Raw genomic sequence first — 27991 nt, 5'->3', positions numbered from 1 at the left:
TCTGTCCATTCAGTGTGTGCTTCTCTTGCTGCTGTGTGTGTGCACCTGGGAGGGACTGCAGCAGATATGGGTGCAGAAGGAGGAGCATGAAAGTAGGCTGTCATACAAAGGCTGTTTGTCTTTAACAGTTTGGTTTCCTCTTCTTAAAGCCATGGGGTGTGTAGGATCTTCACTAATTAAAGTTTGACACTTTCAGCATGTTCTAAGAGCGCAGCTACCATTTATTAATGGCACCTCCAGGAAATATCACTTAAAAGAACGCCTTTAACATCCATCTTCTTTCAGAATACTCCCTAAAGGTTTTTGACTGATAGTTTGTCACAATGTGTTCGCACCAAATTTAACAGCATTGAATATTTTTCTTGCTGTGGGAGAACAAAGTAATGGAACTGTTCAAGTGGGAGACTTCAGCAGAATGGGAGGACAGTGCAAAGCTTTCCCTCTGTAGCTGTCAGTCTTGAAAACTGCATCAGTGCAAGCAGTACATTGGGAAGAGTTTTAGGACTTTGGACTGTGCAAGAGAGGAGATGGGGATAAGAGATGAGTGATTGCAAGAATTCTCCTTAATAACTCTGTAATGCTCCTCCTGAGTCGTTGGATGTTTGCCCCCTTATCCTTGTAGAAAAACCTTAAGGAGTGGATTTACCTTGTAACACGTGCCAAAGGATTAACTTGAAAACAATGAGGCAGGCTCTGGGGTCAGGAGCATGGTGACTATCTATTCTAAATATCTTAAAAGAACTGTGAAAAATAGGAATTGGTGTGAAAAAAAAAAACACAGAGCAGTGGGAAGCACTTGCTTTACCAGCAAACGCAAAAATGGTTGTGGTAGCATTTATTTCAAGGCATGAAGATGCTGAGCAGGAAACCCCAAGTGTCCCAAATACACACATGCATATGGAACTGGGGTACAGAGTTCTGTAAGCCTTGCCTTTCCCTTTGGAAGAACTTCCTGGGTCTGTCTATTGGATTAAGGCATGGAACACGTTTGGAGTTAACACACTTCTGCCTTAAATAAGCTCAACCTTTTTTTTGAAGTAATATTTCATCTTCTGCTGTATTAAATACAGCACTTATGCCTCTGAAAGGGAAGTATAATTGAAAACAAAATGCCATTTTTCTGGAATTTGAAATGAATTTAATTGTATCAAAAGACAGAATAATGGTGCTGATAATCTTTCTGTTTGAGAATATGAAGCTGAATAATCCTCTTATTTATTTTCATACTCTTCTTTGTCTGTCTCTCATGTTCCTGCAAGCATGCTCCTGAAAATCCACATTTTTCAGCCTTTACCAAAAAATCTAATCCTAAACATTTTCTTCTTACAGCTGCCTTGAGCACGGATCTCTTTGGTTTAAAAAGAACAGTGACAGTGTCTTGGTTGTGTTGGCCTCTGCATACTGTCTCTCTATTTTCCAAGGGCAGATTATACTAAAACAATAGTTGTTAGCCTGTGACAGAGATGTCTTTATGTATCTGTTCTTTGTCTGTCATTCCATCTGATGTTTGTGTCTCTTGGCTGTTCTTGCTTTCGTCTGTCCTCCTACACAGTATCTCCTCTCTCCCCACAGGACTATGAGAGTAAGCTGCAGGCCTTGCAGAAGCAGGTGGAGACACGATCCTTGGCAGCTGAAACAACAGAGGAGGAGGAAGAGGAGGAGGAAGGTGAGTTTGGAGCTGAAAACAATTTGGGCACAATCAAGCCTAAACAGTTGCTATAACATCTCCTGCGAAAGATAAAACGTAAATATTCTCCATATGTAATTATCACAGTATAAAATTGGAAAGTATGTGTTCACAGAGTGTCCCACATAAATAGTTGATCCATGTCCTCAAAATCAATTGAAGTATAGACTAGCTTAGTTTAATTATAAACTTTGATTTGGTGATTTTGAATTTGAAGGATTCTGTCTCTTGGTACTAATGAAGAATATTAAATATTCCTGTTGCTTTTGTTTCCTTGTTCTGATTTTTGAATTCACTTTTTTTTCTTCTCCTTCATAGGAATTCTTATGTACTGTGACATCCCTGAATAATTCAATTTCTGGACAATAGACAGAGCTTTATTAATTCTGTGATACTTGTTTTCATTCCTGTGTTTTAGCTCTTAATGTTTGCTAATTGCTGATTTAAAATAATAGAAATAGGATGTTTTTGTTTTTTCTGTCCCATATCCTCTTACTTGACATTTTAACTCTGGTGCCAGTAGTGAGAATCTAGCTTTTCCTTGCTGAATAGTAAAAGTGCAGATTTCTGTTTTATGTTTTTCTCTCCCAACAAAGGTATTGAGGATTTGATGGCACACCCAGCAGTAGTGTTTGATATTGCGTGTGATGGCTTAGTGTTCTCTTTCTTTCTTTACTCTTCCCAGTGACCTGGACACGACACGAGTATGAGCTCGCACAGTGGGCTTTCAGGAAATGGAAGTTTCATCAATTCACTTCACTGAGGGATCAGCTCTGGGGAAATGCTGTATATCTGAAAGAAGCCAATGCGATCAGCGTAGAATTAAAGAAAAAGGTAGAAGCATGCAAAGTATCTTTTTGAATTTTCTGATTCATTGCTGTTGGCTGTGTAGTCCTCCTTTAAATGCTGAGTCTCTTACTGTCGTTAAACTTATATGTTTTTAAATTATTGGTTTGGGCTTTAAAGGGTTCAGAAAATCACAGACCTCTCTGATTCAGACTTCTGGTTGAATGAGTATCTTATGCAAATTTGATGGATATTCTTCATTTCCCTTATGCGGTTCCTGTCCATATCATAAACACATGTGCATGCAGATTTCCCCTGGGGCCTCAGTTTTCCTTTTCAGTTATAACTTCATGTGGTCAATTATCTCCCTAAGAGAAAGTGAATGCTGCAGGGTATGCTAAGTCTGTAGTTTTCCAGACCTCTGCTTTGCTAAGAGAGAGCTATGTGTATTCAGCTGAAAAATGTTTTGTGCTATTTAATTAAAACAAACAAAAAAATCCCACGAATTAACAAAATTGAGTCTACTCACAGAGGCAGAATTCAGACTTCCATCGTACATTGCGTTAGGTTATGCCTGTCCCCTCTGTCAGATACTGATATCTGATTTCTCTGAACATTTTTTCCATTCAGGTACAGTTTCAGTTTGTCCTGCTGACTGACACCCTCTACTCACCACTGCCACCAGAGCTTTTGCCCCCTGAGATGGAGAAGACCCAGGACAACAGGCCGTTTCCCCGGACAGTGGTAGCTGTGGAAGTCCAGGATCTGAAGAATGGAGCAACACATTACTGGTCCTTAGAAAAACTCAAGTATGCAAATGTTACTGGAGAACAAACTTCTTTATATCCAAAGAACTTCTCAAAAGAGCTTCACTGAAAAATTTCATCCCTTGCTGTTCATTCTCTGTTTTATTTGGCTTTCTGTGTCATTCCAAATGCCAGCTTTGCAGACAGTACAGCGTGTTATAAATGCCAGCTTTCTGCGAAAACTGCCTTGAATTACCCAGCAACATTGTATGATACAAAAAAAAAGCAAAAAAATTCAAAACTAGATGTCAAAGAAGCATGGTTAGAAGTTTGAATTGAATCCAGCATATATGTACTCTTCAGAAGTGACCCTGTTTCTTGGTTTGTGGGTGTAGCCCGCAAATATTTTCCCAAATCCCTTCCGTGTCGTGAGTTTCATACAGTACAGAAATCAGTGCTACGCACTCCTCCCTTTTATATTTTTCTTTCCCTATTTATAATTTGGTATAGGTGAATTTTTGTTGTTGCTATTGTTATTTTTCTTCCCCCTCTCTATATTCACTTTTGAATCCTTCTTTCTTCTGTGCAGGCAGCGGTTGGACCTGATGCGTGAGATGTACGACCGAGCTGGGGAAATGGCATCCAGCACACAGGATGAGAGTGAAAGCACAATGACAGGCAGTGACCCTTTTTATGATCGGTTTCACTGGTTCAAGCTGGTTGGAAGGTATGTGATGATAACCTCAGCTCCCGGTACAGCTCTCCTCAGTGCGTGGATGGGATTAACTCTGAGTGTGGCTGTAGAGCTGCTTAGTGTCTGTTTTGTGTGCTGTCTTGCAGGGATTTTTGACAGACTGAAACTATAGCGAAGAGCAGAAACTATTCTTTTTACAGTTGCCAGTCCTTGTACAATGTTGGAGAATCTGATTTAACTGAACACTAAGTAAGCTCTAACCTTATTTTTTTTATAAAGTTGCCTAGCTAAGTGCTTTCTAAATCACTGGAGGAGTGCACAGAGAACATGAAGAACACTGGAATGGATGGAAAAAGTGGTCCAGCGCCTTACTTACGCGTGTGGTTCAAATAATTTAAGTCCTTGTGAAACAAGGATTACCTAATGGCTGCATCTTGACAATATTTCTATTTACAAAAGTCATTGCATGTTGGAAATAAGAATTGTTCTGTTAAGTGGATGTGCTGTCAGTATCTGTATGTTCACCCATCTTCGTATTCATTTCCTGTTTATTCAAACTCGGTCCAAGGATGCTCTTTTTCCTGGCTCTGTTAGCAATCCCTTTCCATATGTTTCATTCCATTTGAGATGGTTTGAAGCCTTTGCTTGTCGTTCACTTGGGTTCTGTGCTGATGGCAACAGGCGACTGTTAAATGAAGCATTCTTCTTTCCCCTCACTGTGTTAATGAGTATTCCATTAACTGATATCTAGCTCCCCCATTTTCCATGGCTGCGTGAATGAGCGTCTTGCTGATCGCACGCCCTCCCCCACTTTCTCCACGGCTGACTCTGACATCACTGAACTGGCTGATGAGCAGCAGGATGAGATGGAGGACTTTGATGATGAGGCCTTTGTGGATGATACTGGCTCCGACGCTGGAACAGAGGAGGGATCAGACCTCTTCAATGATGGGCACGACCCGTTTTACGACCGATCCCCTTGGTTCATTTTAGTGGGAAGGTTGGTGAGGTTACTGTGAGAATGGCCAAAAGGGACCAGCTCTTGCTGTAGGTTGCAGTGTCTATGCCTTGTGTTGCATAGAATATCTGTGCAGGCAGCCAAAATAGCCATCTTCATAAATTGGAATTCCAAAAGAATGAATATAGTTTAACACCTTAAGTTTTAAATTCTGCTGTTGGAAGCCGTGAAGGCCAAAGTAATAATTGAGAAAACAGTATTTAAGTGTGACAGTGAATATATTTCTAGTTATAGACAAGTCACAGCATAGAATGAATATGGTTTTGCTTCTGTATGGTATTTAAGCCTTATTTATAGCAGTGCTCTATTTAGCCATTGCAAGATCACGAAGATGATGTTGTACTGCCTAGTTTTCTCATATGGAAGAGAATATCAGAGTATGGTGGGAACTCTTTAAGTCTAGTTCATCACGTTTATTTTTGGAAAACTCATCTAGCATCCTCTGTGTGGGAAGAGAAGATGGCATGTGGAGAAGGGAGAGTGGCTCTTTCTGGATGAGGAAGAGTATTCTTTGAGATTGATTCTCAGATAGTGTGACTCAGACTGTGTCGTGTAGCAAAAGGTTATCATCGTTAAAAATCACTGGCTGCTGTGTTTATCAGTGTGTTCCCCATATGCTATGCTTGAATTTCCACAACAAGCTGGCCTAATGTATTTTAGACATCTTATTTGTTCGATTTCACCAATCCAGATATGATTAAGGTGTTATCAGACCTCAATCTGTGCTGTGGACCAGAAGTACAGCAAGTTACGTTAAAAAAAACTCCTACTTCCTATTATTACTCCACAGATAGTCTTGATCAAATGAGTAGCAACGTGTAAGTCATGGCAAGAAACTGAAAGATTGTATTTAGTGACTGTTCTCCCCTTTGTTCTGGTACCACTCACCCAACTACATTTCTTCTTATTTGGTCACTGTGTGAGCCAGTCTGCTTGCAAAGCAGCAAGGCAGGTGGTCAACACAGCTGTTGTATGAAATATGAGGGGGTGAGGCTGCATGGCAGGTGGAAGGGAGGAACAAAGGAGGAGGAACTTGACTTTAACCTTTTCTGTGATTGTAAGAAGAGAAGACGATCCTGGTTAGGAAAGCGGGATCTTTTATATGGTTTCTTCACATGCAGGGAACTCAGCTGCATTATTTGTAAAAATGAGGGTCTGTTTGTTCTTCTGAAAAGAACAAGAAAAGAAGCTTTTAGATTAGTTCAGCTGTATTGTGTAACCTCATTCTTTGTCTGTAGTGGATCTATTAACCGATTGCAATTAAAACTTGAAACTCTCTTGATCTTATTGTCAAAACAAAAATTCTGGTTACTAGAGATGCAGGTAACTGCAGCAGTCCTCTTTGATCTCTGTGAGTTTGCACCCTTATGTGCAGTGTCTGATAATGTGTTTAATAACACTTAATATTCAGGTTAATGTGATCCACAGGAGTCATTCTGGGAAAGCCCAAGGCTTGGTAGTGGCTGTCAGCTGGTTAAAGCACACGTGCACTGTTTGCAAAGGCGAGGCTGCTTTCTGTGACAGTGCTGGCATCCTGAGCGCCTTCTCTTGTGCATGTTCTTTCAGCACAGGGCTGTCAGTGCTTGGGAAAAAGTTGGACTATTCATCTTTATTTCACAGACTTCAGGAAACACAAGCTGAGCAAAGGCAGCATACAGTGAGAGCAGTTGTGCTTCCTGGCAGTTACACAGCTTGCTTCCCATTTCCATGTGTTAAGAATACTGAGCTCTGTCTGCAGACATTCATGCGATGCTGCAGCAGTTAAGGGAACTGTCCTGAGCCATGTAAGCTCCACGTAATAAAGGGCTTTGCTTGTGTTGTGGATTGTGTTGAGGAGTGAAACTTTGTATTATTTTTGATCAGAGATTTTTTTCCCATTTGCTGGTTAGATCCATTGTGTTTTCCTGCTGTGCTGATTCTGTCAGCAGAAAGGTATTTAACCCCAATCAGCAGGAAAAACAGCTTTGATTCCTCATTGTATTACAACATAAGGATTCTACTTTTGGACAGTGTATCTTAGAGTATCAGAGGATGTGTCCATTAGGTAGCAATTAATTTGAGAACATGATAGCATTCAGTTTATAACAAAACCAACATTCTTGTGCTTTTGATTAACCATGTACTGCTTTACATGTTGTGCAACGTGGAACAAAAGGAATAATGTGTTCAGGTCATGAAGGAGAGGATAAGGAGAGATTGATCATGTAGTTGTCCAACTCCTTGGCCATTGTGGTATTTTTTCTTTCATCTGCTCTGTGATGGCCTTCTACTTGTACTGTAATTCAGGAAGAAAGAAAAGGGGGTAAAAAAGAGCTGGTCCCTTTAGCCATCTCTTCTGGCGTGTTGGGATGTTTTTAAGGCTGATTCCTTTTAGTTGTGTGACATACCAAACATTTGCTATGTTTTTAAGGGAGGTGGGAGAGGGTGATGGGACACTTTAAATCTTGACCTGTTCATTTAAAAATATCTGTTGTCATTCTGAGTTCTGTTGGTTTTGTTTGATTTCCAGTTTGTGTTTGTTAAATTTCATTTCTAGTTCTTGTTGTGAGTATATGCTATTTTACCTCACCAATTTTTCTGCTAATCCGACTCCCCCCTTTCAGTCTGCTGGGCTGAGGTGCAGGGGGACACATGTATGGGCTGTCTGGGGAGTGGGAGCCCCCCAGGTGTGGGGAAGAGGAGAAGGATAACCTTAATATTTCATCCACTCCAACCTGATGCTGACTTAGGACGAAGCAGAAGGAATGGCACCCAGAGGAGCATTGCAGCATAGAATTGCTCTTTCCTCTGTACAGCACACGTATGGTGGCTCTCCATTCTACAGAAGATAGCATCGACTTCACCAGAGAGGAAGCTGAAGACTTTTTGCATGATGTGCTTTCCTTTCTCTAAGTTAAAGTGAGCTGGGTAGCTGGATGGAAAGGCATTAAGGGCAATGAGAAATACCTCTTTGGCTTTCTGCTGAGGTGGCAAAAGTGCAGTTGTTAGTGAAGCTGAATGCTTTGGTGGCTGTACATTGGATAGCAGCTTCAGAACTTGACTCATATGTTCAAAAATATATTTTTCATGCAGTTAAAATTTTTACTTTCTAGTCGTTTGGCTTTGCAGTGGGAAGGCTTCTGTACTGAGTGCTGCTATTGGTTATGAAACCGTTGCTTGTGTATGTACTGGTAGAGTATTCCTGTCTGTAGGGGAAAATATCTGCTCTCCCTCCCTTCAAATGTGGTTTTCAAAGTCCTTTTTCCTGATGAGCCCAGAACTGCCTTCCTGACAGCCACCCCTCGCCTGGTCTGAGTGAACAATTCTGGTCTGTTAGTGTGGGGCTGTTCTTTCTGCATGGTGGGATGCTGCTTTTTCAAATGAGCACTGCCTGAAGTTTCAAAGCTGAAAACAAAAAAACGCTTCTTTAGGGGGGGGGAAAATAATCCAATTTCGTTACTTTGAAATTTAATATCTCCTCCCTTCCCCTGCTTTATCAGTGTTTACCTCACTTGGGAGCAGACTGAAAAGGAGTTAGATCCTAATCGTAGTCAAATGTTAAGTTGCAGTTTTTGTCATCGTATCACTTTAATTTGTTTTGGTTTGTTACTTTTAGAGCTTTATTAATCATTCTCTTTTCTGTTGCGTTTTGTCACCATTTCATTTTCAGTAGCCTTATTTTGATCCCTTTGGTTCACAGCTGACACATTTGATTGCCTTGTCATTCCACGATGATTCATTCTGAGAGCAGGCATGGGAACCATGGAGGAGCACTTACCTTTCCTTGCTTTGGTTCTCAGCTATTTGTCACGAGCAACTGAATTGGGATGAATTTGGAAGCAATGCAGCTGATGGCACCAAGCAGAGGCAGTGAATATTCTGAGTTCTCTGTCCTGCTTTGTTGCACAGGACTTTCCCATGAATGTTAAACTAGGAAACTTATAAACCTGAAAAATTAATTATGCTTATTTAAGATTAATAAAAAGGACCGCAAGCAGCAAATCCAGCTAAACAAATCACTGAAGTTTCAGTATAATTTAGTTTGCATAAATTCATAATAATTCCCTATGTAATTAGTTAGCCACTTTTAATTAGCAACTGGTAAAACTATTGGTTAAACTTATGTTCATCTCAGCCATCTGAACTCTGAAGCTGCCCACTTAGATCACTCTTCCTTTATTTTCCCCTTGTTGAGAACCATCTCTTACCTGCCTTGCTGGGCTTCTCCACATTTAATAATTAAAATATGTACAATAAAACATATTAGCTGTACCAAAATAGACCCTTCTTGTAGTTATATACGATTTTGCACATTATTGTATAGCAGGATTGTCCTGTGCTGGCCCCAAATGCTGTTATTCCTACTGTAAACCATAATTTCTAAATGGTTGCTATAGGAGTAAGTTGTGTTTTTAAAGACAGAAATGTAATACTTGAAGGATATTTATCAGTCTTCCACTATCCATGCATTCCCTGTGCCTTCCAGGACACCTGGCAGATGAGTTTTCATTTACTGGGGAATTTCTGATTCCTCTGCATGCAATGTTATCTAACGTATGTAGAAAACATTCAGTCAGATTTCAGTTTTAAGGAGTGTTTTTAGCTGTTCACTAAAATATTTGAGGCGTGTGCACACAGAATATAAATTCCCTTTTGATTTATTTAAAACTATGCTTGTAGGGTGGAAAAATTAAAAATAAAAAAAATAAAAAATCTTTATATATAATTGTTATACTATTTATATATAGTAGTTCATTAGTAGACTTCAACCATCTTGTTAACAGCTCTGTTTACAACTGTAGCACATCTAAAATTACCTTTAAAAAGCCATCACCTCACATGTTCTCCCTCATATGTTTTGTAACTCACTAATATCAGCCCTCTGTCTCAGGTTTTCTGTGTTCTAGAGTGTTCTGTGGCTTTGCTTAGCCTTGACACTGCTGAGAGCCCTGTGTGGGCAGTGTGGATACAAGACCACAGTACAGGTCTAAGAGATGGAACAAAGTAAACTGTCTGAAGATTTGAATGTCCCATTAGCCAAGCAAATGCTTCAGTCTGGTTTTGCAGACCACAGCCTAATGCTGTTTGTGTTTTCTTTCCTTCTTATTACCAGAGCATTTGTATACCTGAGCAATCTGCTGTACCCCGTGCCTCTGATTCACCGAGTAGCTGTTGTTAGTGAGAAGGGAGAAGTACGAGGATTTCTGCGAGTAGCAGTGCAAGCTATAGCAGGTGAGGCACTCAGTGAGCTTTACTTTGCAGCTCTTTGGTGCACTGTGTGTGGCTGCAGCTTTAAAAAAAAAAAAATCTTAATCCTAAATAATTTTAGTGTTTCAAAGAACACTTTCTCTTTGTTATTAAGTTGCTATTGAAACTTTTTCATCAGTGTAATCATGTGGACCGAGCGTGGATAAACCTTGAAATAATGACACTGACCAGAGGCTTTGAACATGGTGATGGAATGCAACGCTGCTCTTTAAGTCAGCACAAAATAAAGTAAATATTCTTTTTTCTGACACCCAGTGTAAACAGCACACAAGGGTATATGCAAGTCTGATAATTGTGGTGACTCGCAAAAAATCAAATGTACTCTGTTTGTTCCTCTTAAACCACCCTTCTGAGTAATGTGTAGAAGTGTACTCCATCATTCTCTGGCTGAATAGTATGTAAAGAAGCTCCTGAACAGTTTTCAGCCTAATATAAACAAAATTCAGTAGCAGTTTTCCACTTCATTGCCTCGCTAAAATATGCGAAGACTCAGAAAGTAGGTAACATGCTGGAGCAGGGTAGATATAGAGTTGGTAACTGCTCCATATGATTGTGAGCTGCCATTGTGTGCATGTCAGAGCCTTCTAGTCACCTGCTAACGGTGGGTTTTTTACCATGAAATCATCTAGTTGAGTTTTACTCTTGGTAGTTATCCATGTTTCATCAATGCTGGTAAGGCCACAGATGCTTCCCATCATTTGTCTTTTTTAGCAGTGGCTACTTGCCAACGTTTCTTTATTTAGGTGTGGTAACCTTGGAAGTTTCTCTCTCCATGGGAATGTATGATAAAATCTCAGACCTTGAAGATGCGTGAGAATCACTCTAGCAGGGGCTAAAACAGCAACTGAAATAAAATCCATGTTAATGTGTACAGTAGACTTATTTCTAGTTTAGTTTGGTCTCCATGGCATTGTCATCCAAATAAATGGATGTTAGAAAGGAATACACTATGACTGTTAGAAGTTGAAATGTGGGCACGTCTTGAAAAAGTGCTGTGGCTTTATTTGGTCTCTAGGTGGAGGTTCAAAGCACATTCTGAATCTTGAATTTCTCCTGTAAGCATGCATTTACTGTAGCAGGCATTTAACCGGGCCTCCTTGTTGGTACTCTCCATAGGAGGGGGATGTGAAATGGACAGACCGTATGGACAAGAGCCATCTTTCAAACTTGTATTATGTATTTGTGGAGCTTTGCTAGTGTGATTGCTTTATTTATGACTAGGTAATTTTAGATGGCAGTTTATATCAATGTAGGTATACCCCCCATGAGGGTCATTGTATTATGTTAAGTTTAACTGTAATATTTAGATGTAAACAAGTAATAAGAATGAGTATTAAGGTCATTTTGCATTCAGAATCCTCTATAAAGTTTAGGTATATTCACAGTTATGGTACTGGTGGCTTGTCTTGAGCTCCCACACTGAAGAGTTCTGTTAGCAGTTGACTGCTTTTCTCTGCTCTTCCTCCATTATGCTTTTTTCCTTTCTTCTTGATGTTTTTTAGCTGATGAAGAAGCCCCAGATTATGGATCTGGTATTCGACAGTCAGGCACAGCTAAAATTTCATTTGATAATGAATATTTTGATAAGGTAAGTGTTAAAATTTAATTAAGTATCTTTGAGCACAATAGCTTGTGCTTCTAAGAGAAATATTAATTCAAACAGAGGAAGAAGGACGTGGGAAAACAGGAAACTGCAGGTGTCTGTTAAATGCAACTTCACTTAATTTTTCAGAGCGATTTTTCTGCTGTCGCGATGACTCGGTCTGGACTGTCATTGGAAGAATTAAGAATTGTGGAAGGGCAGGGACAGAATTCAGAGGTTATCACTCCTCCAGAGGAGATAAACAGAATGAATGAGCTAGGTAAGCAAGAAATATGTAGTATTTTTTTTAAGAACCTAAGGAGAATTTCGGACAATTTCAGTCAGTGACAAAAAGGGATTTAGGCTTAGAAAGCATGATTCATTGGGAGAAGTTGTTATTACTATGCCGAGTTCTTTGTTTGAAGAACTATGCAGAACGACTGTCTCTGTGTTCTTAGGGCTTTTTGTTATCATAAAAAGCAATTTGAATGTATGTTGGGAATACATTGCTGCCTGAAGGAATATTTTTAAGGAGAAAGAAAAAAACAAACCAGCAATCAAAACACAAAAAATCACCCAAACAAAGGTTTAACACTGTGGGCTGTTTGTTTCTTTCAGACTTGAAGTCATCCACTCTACTGGATGGAAAAATGACTATGGAAGGGTTCACTGAAGAAATTGGTAATCACTTGAAGCTGGGTAGTGTGTTTACCTTCCGTGTGACAGTGCTGCAGGCCAGCGGCATCCTTCCTGAATACGCAGACATCTTCTGCCAGTTCAAGTAAGAATTTGCTCTTATTTGCATTAGACAATGGATGGTTTAATAATGAGCACAAATAATAGCGGGCAACAAAGGGTCTGATGGAGAGCTTTTCAAAGCAGTGGTGCAGCAGAGAAAACACTGTTGGTTATCAGAATTCCTACTGTGAACAATGCCTGCCTTGTGTTAGCGTGGTGTCAAGGAGTAAAGTCTTGCAGAAAGGAATTAAGAATCAGTGGGCTCCTGAATTGGCTTGTTTTCAGGGTTTTGTTTGAATTTTTCCTGTTTAATTACCAATATTCAAATGCCCAGGCTCAAAACACATGTGACTCTTGAGTAAATCAATATGTCTCTGGTAAATCTGCTGTTTGATTTAGTTTCTCAGGAAAGAGAATACAATTTTGGTGTCATAAAACCAAAACAGGAATGTTGGTCCCAATGTATGAGAATTGTGGTCCCAAAGATTCTAACCTATATGTAACCGTCATGCAACTCCCTGTAAATCTCTGGCAGATTAAATGTATGAGTTTACTTTTGGTGTTGGGTTCACAGCACAGCAGTCTCCATTAAGCTGTTTTTTTTTGTGTTTTTTTTTTCATTTTTAAAAAGCTTTTTACACCGTCACGATGAAGCTTTCTCAACAGAACCTCTCAAAAACAATGGTCGAGGGACTCCGCTTGGGTTTTACCATGTTCAGAATGTAAGTACAACTTCTAATGAGTAGTAAGTGATTGTTATAGCACTGGGGAGTTATGTGCATCCTTCCTGTTAAGCTCCTGAGAGGTGTGTAGGAAGGAGGGACAAGGGGAATTACTAAGGATAGACAATAGGAGGAGTGAGCAGACGGATGATGTAATCCCCAGTGGAGAACAAATTACAGAATGATTCTACGTGGAAGATTTAACGCCACTGTTTCACATCTATTTCCTGCCTTTAAAATCCCTGTTCCCATTCCAGGATGTTCAATGAAAGCAGTCTAGAATTCAGGAAGTGAAATATGTATGAATAGCAGTTCTCATGATCTCAAACGAGCAGAATAAATCATGAACTGTGGAATCGCTTTGCTGCATGTGGCTTCATCTTCTGCTACTTGAAATGCATCACACTGATGGCTGTCAGTTTTTTCTTTACTAGAGATAAGAGTTAATCCTTAGAACTAAAAGGAATGCAGCTACTTTTTTTTTTTTTGCTGAGAGCTCCTCTAAACAGTGTGAAGACTGTAGACTACTAAAATTGTAATTCACATTTTTGAGCCTTCTTTTCAATTTGCTTCAATTTCTTTCCTTATTTGTTTAACAGATTGCTGTGGAAGTGACAGAATCATTTGTGGAGTACATCAAAACAAAGCCTATTGTTTTTGAAGTCTTTGGACATTACCAGCAGCATCCTCTACATCTGCAAGGACAGGATCTCAATAGGTATTGTTTGATGTTTTGGCATAAAGGCTGATGTGATATTGTTCAGGTTACTTCTGCAGTTCAGGCAATTTTTCATGCTCCTGAAGTTATATAGCTGAGTCAGGATCCCAACCCCGAGTCCCTGACTGATGTATGACTCTGACTAATGTATGTGTGCTGGCAGAGGCCTGCTTACCCAGCAGAGTGTGTTTTGTTAATGAGTGATGGGATTGTCTTAGCATGTCAAACGCAGATTGCTGCTTTGCTGATACTGCAGCACCCACCCTACAAACACTGGCAGTATCATATTGCTGGAGGACTGAGATCCCACTCAGTGCTGGGTAAATCCTCACGCTCTGCAAGGTGCAGTATTCCCTCAGAACAAGTGGTCTGATGCATAAAGATAGGATGAAAAAGGAAGAGAGGCAAAATTAAGGGGAAAACAAAAGGCTTTCAATGTATTCCACGTTTCGGAAGTACTGAGCATTTGAATGCTTGGATTTGGAGAAAGGACCTCTAATCTCCTCCTTCAGCAGTTTAAGGGAGAGGAGGCTGGTTGGATTACTTGACCTGGTTAGCACTCCTACTGAAAGCAGCAGCTGCGAAGAGGCAGCATGTGCAAGTTTTAAGAGAAAATGTCAGTAGAGGCTTGTGCCCTTTCCTGGAGGTATTTTGGGAAATGTCTGTTACCCAGTGAAATTTTCGGTGCAGGATGAGGGTGGAGTAGATGGAAAGTATAAATAGATATTTTTCCTCAATAGCTAGAATTAATTAAGTTGCACTAGAAAAGGATTTGCATTAGTCAGAAAAGTGTGCTGAGTCCATTTGTTATGACTGGTGATATTTTCATAGGATTGTGGGAGTCCTTTTAAAGACATATACTAGTGTGTTTATGTGTGTCTGTATCTATTTGTATATAACTTTGCTTAGCTGCCTCTAAAATTCTGTCTTCATTTCTCTATAGCCCCCCACAGCCTTCTCGAAGATTCTTTCCTCCCCCTATGCCGCTCTCAAAGCCAGGTGAGAACAGTTCTCCAATTCTGTGCATCACATGTTTGTTTGCCATGGAAGATGAAGGTTTAGTGTACATGTGAGCCAATGAGGGCACCAAGAAAAGAAATGGAGTGAACTCTGCAAAGGGCATCGGATCCATCTTTGTCTAGCTTCCTCTTTATATATTCAACCTCTTCTTGCAGTAAATGCACCTCGCATCATTAAAGGGCAGAATTCCTCTCGTGAGGTGTTAAATGTATTCCATGAGTTCTGGCTGTGACTCTTCACATGCTTACTGAGGGCTTGCCTGGAAATATACTTATTCATTAATCACTGTCTTTCTGCTGCGTGACGTTTTTGATCACTGAGCCAGTCTTGTTGAAATTATTCTTGTTTTTCTTTGCTTTATTTTAACAATGCATGCTAAACTCTTCTGGTGTTTTTTTTCCCCATTTCATCTCATACTCCTCCTGCTTAATCTCACTTGCATGTTTCTACCATCGCTGTTTTTGTGTGTTCCATTCCCTTTGCAGACCACGAAAGAAAAATTGAGTTAATTAGGTATCTTATGTCTGGCTATGTAAACGTGCATGTGCTGAACACACTATCCGAGCATGCCAACGTGCTTGCATCCTCTGCTGTGGCTGCTTTCCAGGATGGGGCTGACCAGCTGCCACCCTTTCTGTTTCTGCCTGTTCCCAGCTGTCAGAGTGAGCGGGCTCCTAAACGAGATGGTTAGTAGCCAAATTTGATCTACAGTAGAGGTAGAAGTAGTTTTAAAACGTGCTTCAGGAGTCCTTGTTCCTTACTGTTATCTTGAAGTATTCTTGGCTGTAGAACTGCTGCGGCTGCAGTTAAGAAAGATGATGCCATGTTTGTGTTTAGGGTTATGCCAGAGAAAATAAGCTCCAGGATGCTAAGTATCACAGATTCTTGTGGCCCTGTGTTTGTTCCCCCAAATCTCCCAGACCTCTGTTTTCATATCTTCTGTAAATAATCTTGAAACATTCTTGATGACAAAAAACAGATATAGAGGGGTCGTTCTGCTGCGTTCTGTGGAGGCTTCTGTTTTGTTCATCATGTTTTGTCACTACTTGGTGTGTGCAGTGCTGATCCTTTCTTACTCCGGATTAAGTCTTATTCAGCTTCTTTATGTGCACATTTTATCACAGCTGGTACAGGAGACAAGACTTTACGACATAGAAGCAAAGAACAAATTTTTAAGTTCTTAATTTACTTTCTTCTGTGAGGAAGGGAAAATGCATTCTGTGTTAAAAAAAAAAATTATTGCAGATTAAGAGACCAATTCTAAACTCCAAACTATTAAACAGTAAAGTAGGTGGTGGACATCTGAGGAAACTGTTTTCCTGTGAAGGTGCAGAGACTTCTGTTACATACTTTTACAAGTTTTTTTTCCTCTGTACGCTTCTGTTTTATTGTGATTTTTATTTTTATTATTTTTTTTAATCTAAGTTACCTGTGTTGATACCAGCCCTTTGAGGAATAGTGCTGTAAACCTTATCATGGAACAAAGTGTGATCTGAACACATGCACAGAATACATGGTCTTTATAAACCATTCTTTTTTCTTTCTTTAAGTGCCAGCTACAAAGCTAAATACTATGAGCAAACCCAGCTTGGGCCAGAGCGTGAGCAAATACGACCTTCTTGTCTGGTTTGAGATCAGTGAATTGGAGCCAACTGGCGAGTAAGTCAAGCATTAATCATCCCTGTTTTAACAACAGTGGTTAATAGGAAGTAGATCTTTTACCTTGTTCTGTTCAGACAATGATCTTTGGATGGAGTTGGACTTAGATGATCTTTGAGGTCCCTTTCAACCCAAGTCATTCTATGACAAGGTGGCTGTTTAGCAATCATCATCTGAAGGTAGACTGGCTTATGATATTCTGGTCTCTGTCTAGTTTGTATCAAAGGGGTATAAATTCTGCTGACGTTTGTTGTCCTCATTGAAAAGGATCGAAGAGACAGAATTGGCATTTCTTAATACTTGAAGTCTCTCCATTTGAAAGCCCAATGGCGTCCCCAGCAGGGCTGGGGACATTTTTTTTCCTGTGCTTAGGCCATGAATTTAAATTACTTGCAGACTTGGCTAGATGACTTCTGTAGTATATATTATGTTCACCTCTGCAAAGCAGGAAGTCTTGCCCTGATAAGCATTCAGACATGATATTGAGAAGTGAGTTCCTCAGCGTTTTCCAGAAGATTGGATGTGAGGAAATGGTCTCATGTTTCTCCAGGGGAGGTTTAGGTTGGATGTTGTGGAGAATTTCTTCACACTGAGTGGTGGTTAAGCACTGGTACTGCTGCCCAGGGCACTGGTGGAGTCCCCATCTCTGGATGTACGTAGGTCACTCTGAAAGTATGTGTCTCCTACTTACTTCCATGGAAACTACAGCAGATAAGAAGAAGAGCACAATAACACTATTTGACAGAGCAAATTCTTGGTTACAAAACACTGTTTTTCAATACAGTCACCACCATTAGCCGTGCGTTTTTATCAGCAATGAACAAATCCATTGTAAATGTTGGTAGAATCAGTCTTATTTCTTCAGATATTATACAGAGAGGTAAATGTTGGGGGCAGAATATGGACTACTGTTGCAGTGCTATTATGTTTTTCCTGCCTGCTGATTTCTGTGTCTCACACAGGTATATTCCTGCTATTGTGGACCACACTGGATGCCTGCCTTGTCAGGGGACATTCCTGCTTCACCAGGTATTCATGAAGGCTGTAGAGCAGCAAGTTTCATCTCTGCAGGGGATTAGAGTGCTAATGATAGATTTTTGCCTCTCTCATGTCTTTTCCTTTCTCATACAGCTGTCTAATGATAGCTGTAGGGTCAGTCATCTTTCAGGCTGAATTTAGTCTGTAAGCTTTGAGCACTGTGGAGAATGTTTGACCTCTGGTATAGTGCTGTTTCCTGTGATTATCGGTGTGCATTCTAATCATGAAAGATGAAAGACTTTTTAAAAGCAAGAGCCCCTGAGACCAGCTGAGTGCTTCTGGTGTTCTCTAACTTCTGCACCAGGATCACTGAAAGAGTGGGTGGACTCAGATTTCATTGTTTTTTTTTTTACTGCATGTGGCTATAAGATAGATCTGTACAATGACCACATCTCAGTGCATTTTAAATGCTTGTAATTAATCACAAATACTACTGCAATAATCCTTAATAATAATTTGTCTTTAGCTGGATTTGAAAGACAGTCCTAGTTCAATATTGTTCATAGACTTGTTTTTCTCTGCTTTCAAATTCCCAGTTCACTTTCAGAGACTTTACTGCTGACTTTGCACTTACTCTCTTTCTTACATGGATAGGAACAACTCCTTAGCTTGGGAATAATGGTTGTATTCCAGTTATTTCCTTAATAAAACAAAGAATTTTGATTTATGTGTTTTTACAGTGTAAGTGCAAAAGAGATGATAGTGTGTGGGGTGGGAATACTTCCCCAGTCTAAATTTTTGGTTTTGAACTCCACCAGGGAATCCAACGTAGAATCACAGTCACCATTATCCACGAGAAAGGCAATGAGTTGCACTGGAAAGATGTACGAGAGCTGGTTGTTGGTAAGTGTGTTCTGCTCTGTGTGTTGTTGTGTGAAGAAGAAAAAGTACTAATGGTAATTTCTCTTTAAATCTTTCTCTGCCGTCTTAATGAGTATTGGATATGGGAGGAGTTGGATTTTGAAAAAGATCTGAAAGAAAAACTTAAATCTTGCAATTTCCACTTAAAGCTGCTGTTTTAATCACTGTCTGAAATGAAAGTTGGAAAAACAGTTTATTTCTGCATTTCAAGATTTAATTGATTTCCCCCTTCTCCCCTTATCAGGACGTATAAGAAACAAAGCAGAAGTAGATGAAGCTGCTGTGGATGCTATTTTGTCTTTGAATATTATCTCTGCAAAATACCTGAAGTCATCTCACAGCTCCAATAGGTAAGCATGTAAAGAGACTCTTTTTAGCAGGAATTTAAAATTCCTTTGATGTGAAATATTGGTAGAATGTTTGGAAAACTGTGAATGTTGGTAATGGCTAAATGCAGAATTCCGTGGGCGCAGGGTATGCAGGCAGAGAATGAGTGTTACAGTAGTTTCTAGATAAAGCTGAAGTCTGTTCCTCCACATAAAAGATACTCTGATAATGCATTTGGATGACTTTCTACTTGTAAGGACAGTCATGGGAGGAAGGAAAGGCTTAAGAGAGTCTCAGAATTCAGGCCAGAACTTGTAAAGTAACATTAAGGCTTGTTGCTGGAATAAAACATTGTAAGAAGGGCCATATCAGAGGGATACATGGATACATTTATGGCTGCATGAATACCTGTGTTAGTTCTGAAACAAGCATATGATGAATTAAGCAAGAGCCATGCTTTTTAAATTAAACTTCATAGTTTATGGACTTATAAAGATGTTTCACAAATCAACTTGAGTTCTGATAAGGTGATGCTTGTTTCATGTAATTGCACTGCAATCATTCGGGCAACAGTAGGGCTCCACTCTGAGACGCTTTTGGCTGCATGTATCTCCTCATTTGAGTGCATTGCTGTGAAGATCAGCCAGACTCCTCGTTGTTTTGCTTCAGTGTCTGTAACGAAGGGCAGTGAAGCAGAGTGCTGTGTTGCTGGCAAAGTCTGTTCCTGCTCTGACGTAACCAAATCACTTGACGGCTCCGTGGCTCCACTTAGCTGGTGCAAAGCAGGAATATCTCTGAAATGTATCTGAGCCTTTCTGGAGGGAAAGGGGTTGTCTGGGAGCTTGTCTCTGCAGCAGCTGTTGAATTCTGGATGCAGTGTGCTTCCAGGCACTGAAACAGCCTCTAATTTCCTTTTCCATCAGGGGCTCGGACTTTGAAATATCACTGCAATATTAAAGGTGGGATCAGGATGCTGCTCCTGCCAGTTGAAAGTTTTCCTGCCACCTAGTGTCTATAAACATGTACAGTGGTAGTATTTTTAGCAGTTATCTCTTGCCTCCTTGTAGAACTGGATATTTTACTTCTAGTGTATTTGAAATAAAGAATCAGTATCTCTGGGACTTGAGGATTTCCAGTCTGATACTACTAGGTCTGCACTGGAGAAGTGCTGTACCTTCTGTACTCTAGCAGTTTCAAGAAACTCTTGTATAGCTCTGTAGTTTCCTATCAGGAAGGCTGCTTGGATGGATGAAGGATGAGGATTAGTGCAATGAGACTGCTGACCATCTCAATGAAGTCCCAGAGTTTAACATGGGAGATGAGTGCATGGCAGGGTGGTGCTGTGCAATTGAAGCTCTGATCCATGTCTCATGTTTGTTCATTGTCCACAGACTTGTTTTATGGTGGTGTTTTTGTTTTGTCAGCCTTTTCTGTACCTCTCGGCTGTTGCTTCTCTGTTCTGCTTTTGGCTGCACTAACCAAAGATCTTTCTATGTTTTTACAGGCTCTTTCTTGATAAGGATATGCCTAGGTATTTTCTGTTTGCTTCCCTTGCACATAAAGATTCTTGAAAATAGAATGCTTTATGTATTTTGTATTGCTGCCATCTCCCTTTTAGTTAATGAATTTTGTTAGCACGCAGCTTAGCTCTTGTAGAAGTAGTACATCTCCTCCTGCCCCGTGTCAGGGATTTATTCAGGTAAAATTCAGTAAAGAACGTGTGAAGATGAATTTTCCTTTGCACACAACAGGCAGCTTCCATCGCTGAGTCTTTCTGATTCTCAGAATGCACTGTCACAATGCAGTTTCTATTCATAGTCCTTCATAGTTCTCTTGCTTTGTTCTGTATCAGAACTAGATTTGGAATTTCTTACTGTCTTTGACTCTGTAATGCTTGCCATGTTTGAAGCACCAAGGCAAGAGCTGAATGATTAAGTTACTTGAAATTCCAGCTCATGGCTGCACTGAACAAAAAGCTGTGGCTGCCATGTGACTGGCATTCAGCCTCCACTCTTAGGTTGGATTTGCATATGAAATTTAACCATGTGGTTGCTACTTCTTAGTTTACTGGTTGGCAAAGAAGTGAGACATTTAGTAGCTGCTCAGACTGGATTCCTCTTTCACCTTCCAGGTTTTCCTGTGGATCACAGCCAAGCATGCTGGCTTGGGCAATGTGCAGTCTGCTTTCTGTGTTGTGCCTGTTTGAAAAAGAGAAGGCTTAAGTCTTCAGTGCTTTCAATTAACTGTCTTTAACACCAAAATCCACTTAAAAATCATTTCTGACTGTACATTGGTGCCTTCCACGTGTTTCTCCTGTTTCCTGTGCTTTGCTTTTTCTGTGCTCTATTTTACTCATGTTTGCTATACAGAAAGAGGTTTGCTCACTTCCATTTCTTTGTCTCTCTTTGTGACTATTCTAGCAAGTTCTGGTTTGGACAGACAAGCCTGTGTATATTTATCTTCCTGGCTAGACAAAATCCAATAGAGTATCTGTCTCAAAGCTGTGTTTGACTCCAACTTGACAGTGATCCAAAAAGCACCATTTTGCTAAGGGTGCATTTAGTTCTGTGCTGCTTAATGTTTATGCCTCCTTTGGTGTAAAAAAAAAAAACTGAAAAGGGTGCTGTACCCCAGAATGCTGAGACTTTTTTCCAAAAGAACATCAATGAAATCAGACTCTACCGGTGAGAAAGGAGGGAGCTTGTTTTCTGAAGCCTCTGTTAGAGAGTACAGTTTTGACACCATAAATTAGGACTTAGCTGTCCTTTGTGTGATGCTGTCTCTCACTTTTCACCTGAACAAATGAACATTCCTGATTGCTGCAGTAGAACTGTGGTAGGCTTCAGTACAGTTGCCATGTACAAATCAAAGAGATTTCTTTGAAAAGTTTACGTTAGATCTGCAAGTTTTCACTTGAAACTATTAGGGAAATGGAAAGAAATCTTTAATGCTTGAGTTCAGGACTTATCCCTGCCTGTCAATCATTCTGATTAGCTATCAGAAACTGCTGGCTTTATATCACTGTCATAAAGATTTCTTCTGTTACTAAATGCTAGTCTTATAATATGATATAGGGTTAGCATTGATTTAAAAGGAATAAATCTTCCCATACACTTTGGAGGTCCATCTGGGCTGAATTGCACCTGAATCAATAGAGAGAAGCTGTGTTTGTTTAGAAACAGTCTTCCCTGTGGTGTTATGATAGCTTTTGTTCTCTTCTACATTCCTGCTTTTGTCTTTTATGTGAGCCTTTCTGAAAACAAGCAGTGGCATCTTATGCCAAACTATTTGCAGTAGAAGTAAGTAATCTTGAGAAAGAAGAGAGATGTTTTTGCTTCAAGTATTTGTCGTGCAAACCACTGTGGTCAGTAACAATTGCATTGGATGGTGGTGAGGAAGAGCTTTGCCTGACCAGTGAGAGGGAGGGGTGCAGAGAAACTCTGAGCTCTTGCTGTGCTTTTTTTCCAGGACCTTTTATCGGTTTGAAGCAGTTTGGGATAGCTCCTTGCATAACTCCCTTCTCCTCAATCGAGTGACTCCATATGGAGAGAAGATATATATGACCCTTTCTGCTTACCTGGAGGTTAGAATTCTGTGCTTTCTTTTCTGGTTGTTGCTCATACAGAACCACTGGAAACAGCAGGCAGTGTGTATCTGAGAGGTGAAATCCTGAAGCCAGTGGAAGTCTGTATTCATTTTCTGAGAACAAAGTGGAAAAACCTACTCACAATTTACATCTTGAAGTGAAGGCATTACTGCCTCACAACCAGTGTGAAGTGAAACTGATGACCTTGTTACCTTTCTGTGCCTCATTTTATCTATCTTTCTATCTTAAAATCTTTTGATGTACTACCAGTGTTGCGAACAGTGGCCTAGCTCTTGGTTTTGTGAGATGCTGCTGTTCTCTGTAGTGCAATTATTTCACCCACAAGATGCATCAAGATGATTTTAACAATTCTCTTTCATGAAAGCACATACCAAAAACCCCACCAAACACCCAAACAGGAATAATTTCAAGAAGCTGTCCTACTAAAAAGGAGAAGTTGTATAACTTAGCATACTTTTCTGCAGACACTCATTCACTCTTTTTTTTTTTTCTTCTTAGCTTGACCACTGCATTCAGCCTGCTGTTATAACAAAGGATGTTTGTATGGTCTTTTATTCACGTGATGCCAAGATCTCTCCACCGCGATCGCTGCGCAATCTCTTTGGCAGTGGTTACTCCAAATCTCCAGATTCGTAAGTGGAGTTGGTACTTTTGCTGCTTGGTGTTAGATGCTATGGAAAGGGCACGATGAGAAGGTCTGCCTTAGCTAATATTTCTCCAGTCTGGTTTTGAGCTTTTTTTTCTTGCTCGCTTATCAGTGAAACTCATGGCTTATCTTTCTAATGGCCCTATTTCAACCTTTTGTCTGAACAGCTGGGGCAAGAGATCCATATTTCAAGCCTGCATATTGGTGATCCTGATCCCAACCTGAAAGCTGCTGTTGCAGTGGCAGATTTTAATGGGGAGGATTAAAAAAAAAAATAAATAAATTGAGGGAAATGCCACGTTTAGAGATCTTGCAGCATGTCCTGGCTATTTTATGTTAGATGTAGTTCTAGAAAGAACTTATTCTTCAGTTCCTGTTTGGGGACACAAAACTGAAGCTACTCTACATTATTTCTGAAGATAATATTTTTTTCTCCTTTGTTTTCTTGTGAACAGCAATCGAGTGACTGGGATCTATGAACTAAGTTTATGCAAAATGGCAGACACAGGAAGTCCCGGTAAGCAGTTACCAGGAGTATATGTATTAAAGGTTCTGTGAACTGAAATATTCAGAGTAAATCCTTCTGTCTTGATGGGAAGCAGTTTCTGCATTTCATAGGAGTGACAGGACGTTAATGGCAGTAAATAGAAAATACCTGAATGAAGCAAGAAAGCCAGATTAGACACAACCTCTCTGATGTGTGATTGCTGTGAAAGAATATATCACCTTGTGCGTTTCCTGCCAGACAGCAGCAGGTTGATTCATTGCAGATTGCTAATTGGCAAGTGCTTCTTGGTGCTTTCCCTTAGACTATGTTTTTAAAAAGCGTGCTATTATTTCTGGCTGCTCAGGAATGCAGAGGAGGAGGAGGAAAGTCCTGGATACATCTGTGGCATACGTGCGTGGAGAAGAGAACCTGGCAGGCTGGAGGCCCCGAGGAGACAGCCTCATTCTGGAGCATCAGTGGGAATTGGAGAAACTAGAGCTGCTGCATGAGGTATGTGAAGAGAGCAAGTGAAAGCAAAAGGGCAGCTGTACGTCTGAGTTTGCATTTAGTGTAGATACTGCCTGACCTTCTGAGCTGAGCAGTTCCCAAATCTGAGTTCATTCTCAATGTTGAGATTTAAATATGTTCTCTTACAGAGTAGATGGAAATGTTTACTTGCGTGAATCTTACGAGATCACAAGAACTAAATGGCTGTAAACTGGAGAGTGTCCTGGATCAGATGATACTCATTTAATTTATTTTCTTTTCTAGGTGGAAAAAACCCGGCATTTCCTTTTGCTTCGTGAAAAGCTTGGTGACAGCATCCCCAAGTCTCTGAGCGACTCGTTGTCTCCCAGTCTGAGTAGTGGAACCCTCAGCACTTCCACCAGCATTTCCTCCCAGATTTCCACCACAACATTTGAGAGTGCTGTGACGCCCAGTGAGAGCAGTGGCTATGACTCAACAGACATAGAGAGTCTGGTGGATCGTGAGAAGGAGCTGGCCACCAAGGTATAACATAGGAGAAAAGGAGCAAGGGTCTGAGTTGAGTTACTAAAGATGATAAAGTATTATGAACTTCCCAGATAATGTGGTGAATATCATGCCTTTTCATTAGATGTTTTATAAACTAAACTTCACAGTTTTAACAAGAGAAGTGGTTATTCCCCTCTTCTGTTTTTTTTTTTCTCATAGCAGTTTAGAATTTGCATATTCTCTCGGGTTGCCAAGTGTGCCACAAATTGGCTTGTTCTAATTTCCCTGAAAAGGTAAAATTAAAATCCTTTTCTTTGTTTTTCCTCCTCTCAGTGTCTACAGCTTCTGACTCACACTTTCAATCGGGAGTTTAACCAAGTGTACAACAGCATCAGTGACTGTAAGGTAAGGACTTCATACAGTATAATGCTATATTTGTAGAACAATAACAATATATTTGTAGATTGTAGAATCTGTTGATAGTATGAAGGGACCGAACAGTTTGTATTAGCTCCCTTTAAATGCAGTCTGTTTGAAGTACTTGGCTATTTAGTATCAGGTTCCAGAAACTATTGAAGGAATTCAGAAGTTATGTGAACTTGAACAATGGTAGAGCTTCTAGCTCATCAGCAGACTGGAGGTGCTTGTATAACTGTTTCCACTTTCCCAATGCAGAAGAATATATCACTCTTAAAAATATTGGCAGTAGGAACAGGTAACACCACGTGGCAAACCAGGCAATCTGATATTCTGTTGAGAAAGTCAAAGTGTGAATAACTAGAAATTAATAGCAAGCAGTGTGTATGAAACTGTTGTGTCTCAACCCACAGATGGGTTTATTCCAGTTTTTTGCAAAAATTTTATTTTTACCATTGAGTAGGGAAATACTTTTCTATTGCCTGAGCCTTCTGCACGTGAAATGCTGCATTCTAGCTAGGACTGAACACCAGTTGCCAAAAAACCCCCTCTGATATTTTGCATGTATTTGTCCTCATAGTTGTCTGATATTTCTCCCATTGGACGGGACCCATCAGTGTCAAGTTTCAGCAGTGCTACCCTCACACCTTCATCTACCTGTCCTTCTCTGGTGGATTCAAGATGCAATTCAATTGATCAGAAGTAAGTACAGGATGTGGATAATAGAAATACTTCTTAGTGTACATAAAACTCTTTGCTGTTTTTTGAGTTTTCCCCATTCCTCCTTTTTTCTACATTAGATATCTGTGTAGAACTGTGCCTTACCATTTGCAGTTGCTGCACAGTTATTCTCTTCCCACTGTTTTCTACTTCTGAGATGTTTTTATCCTTTGTGGTGAAAGAGCAGTCAGATGAGTTGTTCTGAAGACCAGTACATCTTTAGCAAGTGGAGTCCACAAATTTTTTTGATTTTTTTTTAGAGGTCTTTTAAAAAGACTTGTGAACAGTAACTCAGAATAAACTCGTTTGGCCAATAATCTTTCTCAGCTGTATCTATAGATGATCTTTATGATGAAATTGGAAATAACCTTTGTTCTTTCTCTGTTTAACATCTGTGAGAAGAGTACTAAGTACTGCATCAAACTGTAGTAAGATATGTTTCTTTATTGTGACTGCCTTTTACAAGAGAAGCAAGGCAGAAGTAGCTGGAAACTGCTTACTAACAGTTACTACTTATCTCCCTACAACAGTTTGTTCCACGCATTTGAAGGGAAGTTATGTTTAATATTGTACAGAAGGCTCCCAGTGTCATACAAAAAGTTTGGAGTGGAAGATGAAGCTCGCAAGACAGGCTAGATGTGCTTTAAATTCTGTTGTCAGATTCAGTTGCTTTTTGTGATTTAGTTTTTCTGTCCTTTTTTTCCTTCATTTAAAGGACACCAGAAGCAAATTCTCGTGCCTCCAGTCCCTGTCCTGAGATGGAGCAGTTCCAGATAATTCCTGCAGTAGAAAGTTCCTATCTTGCCAGAGCTGGAAAGAATGAATTCCTGAATCTTGTTCCTGATATTGAGGAAATCAGACCAGGGTATACTTTCAGTTCTAGTGGCTGTTATTTTGGCTTCCTGCATGTTGTCACAAGGGCTTTTGAGACTTATCGGTTCCATACTCCATTTGAGGATGGTAAACAGATGATAGCAAGTGGGGGGCAGGATTGCTGAGAGTCATACTGATACCTGATGTCTGCAGAATTCATTTCCTGCACCTACTAACTCACTTTCTAATGACCTAAATGTAATATTTTTTACCATCAAAACTATGACTAAGAGTCACTGAAGCAGAGATCTCTGTGGGTCCTTTCTCTGTCAGACTTTTAAATGGTTCTTGATGACGAAATTCAGATTGCTATAGAAAAACTTTTTTATGTCTGCAACAACATTAAGAAAATAGTAGGGACCAAATCCTGAGTAGTGTTGGCAGTTCATAGAAGTACTCAGTAGCTGCCCTCTATAGGGGGAAACGTATTCATATTTATTTGTGGTGTTTTTTCTTTCGTTTGTTTGTTTTGCCAGCTCTGTGGTGTCAAAGAAAGGATACCTCCACTTCAAAGAGCCACTCTCCAGCTCCTGGGCCAAGCACTTCGTGGTGGTCCGCCGTCCCTATGTTTTTATTTACAACAGTGACAAAGATCCTGTGGAAAGAGGGCTCATAAACTTATCCACGGCTCAGGTGGAATACAGTGAGGATCAGCAGGCAATGGTAAAGGTCAGTCTGAGAGCAGTTGTTGTTTTATATGTACAGCAGGATCATCACTACAGGTAGTAGCACATCCATAATATCCTGTGGGTCATTTCTGGTCTGTTTTAGAGATGTGACTGGTGTCTGATATTTCTGCCCACATGGTTCTCAATTTGTTCAAGGTTCTTATGATTTGGGCATAATTCTGTGAGAAACTGAAGCTAACTGCTGTGCTGGATTGTGTTTGGTTTTATGAGCATTTGTTGGTACAGTGGCCCTGTTTGTTTTTTATGTTTTTTTTAAACAGACATCCTGTTTGTGTTCAAAAAAATCAAATTAACTTTACTAGTCCATCCCAACAGCTCTTAAAATCCACATGCTTGAATAGAAACTTTTGTGGATGATGTCCCATTTATCTGACTAGTAATATCCTGGAAATGACCATGAAACTGGAAGGAAAGATCTTTAAGTCTTGGCTGTTTTAGAAAATGGATGTAGCACGCTCTTCCTGAAGGAGGGATTGTGCATCAGCTTCAGTGTCTGTAGGCTTTGTGATTTTAATTGTCCTCAATATTGCAGACACCCAACACCTTTGGTGTATGCACAAAGCATCGTGGGGTCCTGCTCCAGGCCATCAATGACAAAGACATGAATGACTGGTTATACGCCTTCAACCCACTTCTTGCTGGCACGATACGGTAAGAGGCAATTCCTGAGCAAAGAGCTTAAAAATAGTCATAAGCAGGCAGTTTATCACAGAATTGAGCCTTGTTCTGAAGAA

General features: G+C 40.1%; 1 protein-coding gene across 12 annotated transcripts in view; it reads left to right on the top strand.

Moving 5' to 3' along the window:
• KIF1B (kinesin family member 1B) overlaps positions 1-27991 on the top strand; it is an 82874-nt gene that overhangs the window by 49881 nt on the left and 5002 nt on the right. For 5 of the 12 annotated variants that reach the window (XM_090123282.1, XM_090123283.1, XM_090123281.1 and 2 more), the window contains 26 exons: positions 1573-1666; positions 2373-2521; positions 3104-3282; positions 3809-3946; positions 4665-4913; positions 10024-10142; positions 11681-11766; positions 11911-12040; positions 12379-12541; positions 13130-13220; positions 13820-13938; positions 14882-14937; positions 16509-16617; positions 17580-17646; positions 18414-18498; positions 18761-18866; positions 22312-22426; positions 22949-23082; positions 23552-23613; positions 23948-24093; positions 24355-24594; positions 24892-24963; positions 25556-25677; positions 26411-26560; positions 27045-27237; positions 27790-27908. In XM_090123282.1, coding sequence (XP_089979408.1) covers positions 1573-1666; positions 2373-2521; positions 3104-3282; positions 3809-3946; positions 4665-4913; positions 10024-10142; positions 11681-11766; positions 11911-12040; positions 12379-12541; positions 13130-13220; positions 13820-13938; positions 14882-14937; positions 16509-16617; positions 17580-17646; positions 18414-18498; positions 18761-18866; positions 22312-22426; positions 22949-23082; positions 23552-23613; positions 23948-24093; positions 24355-24594; positions 24892-24963; positions 25556-25677; positions 26411-26560; positions 27045-27237; positions 27790-27908 — 3293 coding nt within the window. Of the gene's footprint in view, positions 1-1572; positions 1667-2372; positions 2522-3103; positions 3283-3808; positions 3947-4664; positions 4914-10023; positions 10143-11680; positions 11767-11910; positions 12041-12378; positions 12542-13129; positions 13221-13819; positions 13939-14881; positions 14938-15443; positions 15645-16508; positions 16618-17579; positions 17647-18413; positions 18499-18760; positions 18867-22311; positions 22427-22948; positions 23083-23551; positions 23614-23947; positions 24094-24354; positions 24595-24891; positions 24964-25555; positions 25678-26410; positions 26561-27044; positions 27238-27789; positions 27909-27991 lie in introns of all 12 variants that reach the window. The other 7 variants (XM_090123278.1, XM_090123277.1, XM_090123280.1 and 4 more) reach the window with 3 other exon arrangements.

This window comes from Phasianus colchicus, chromosome 22, assembly GCF_987193195.1.
Source record: "Phasianus colchicus chromosome 22, bPhaCol1.hap1.1, whole genome shotgun sequence".
Classification (NCBI taxonomy): Eukaryota; Metazoa; Chordata; class Aves; order Galliformes; family Phasianidae; genus Phasianus; species Phasianus colchicus.
The sequence above is the reverse complement of the archived record's forward strand: the minus strand, read 5'-3'. Positions and strand labels throughout refer to the sequence as shown.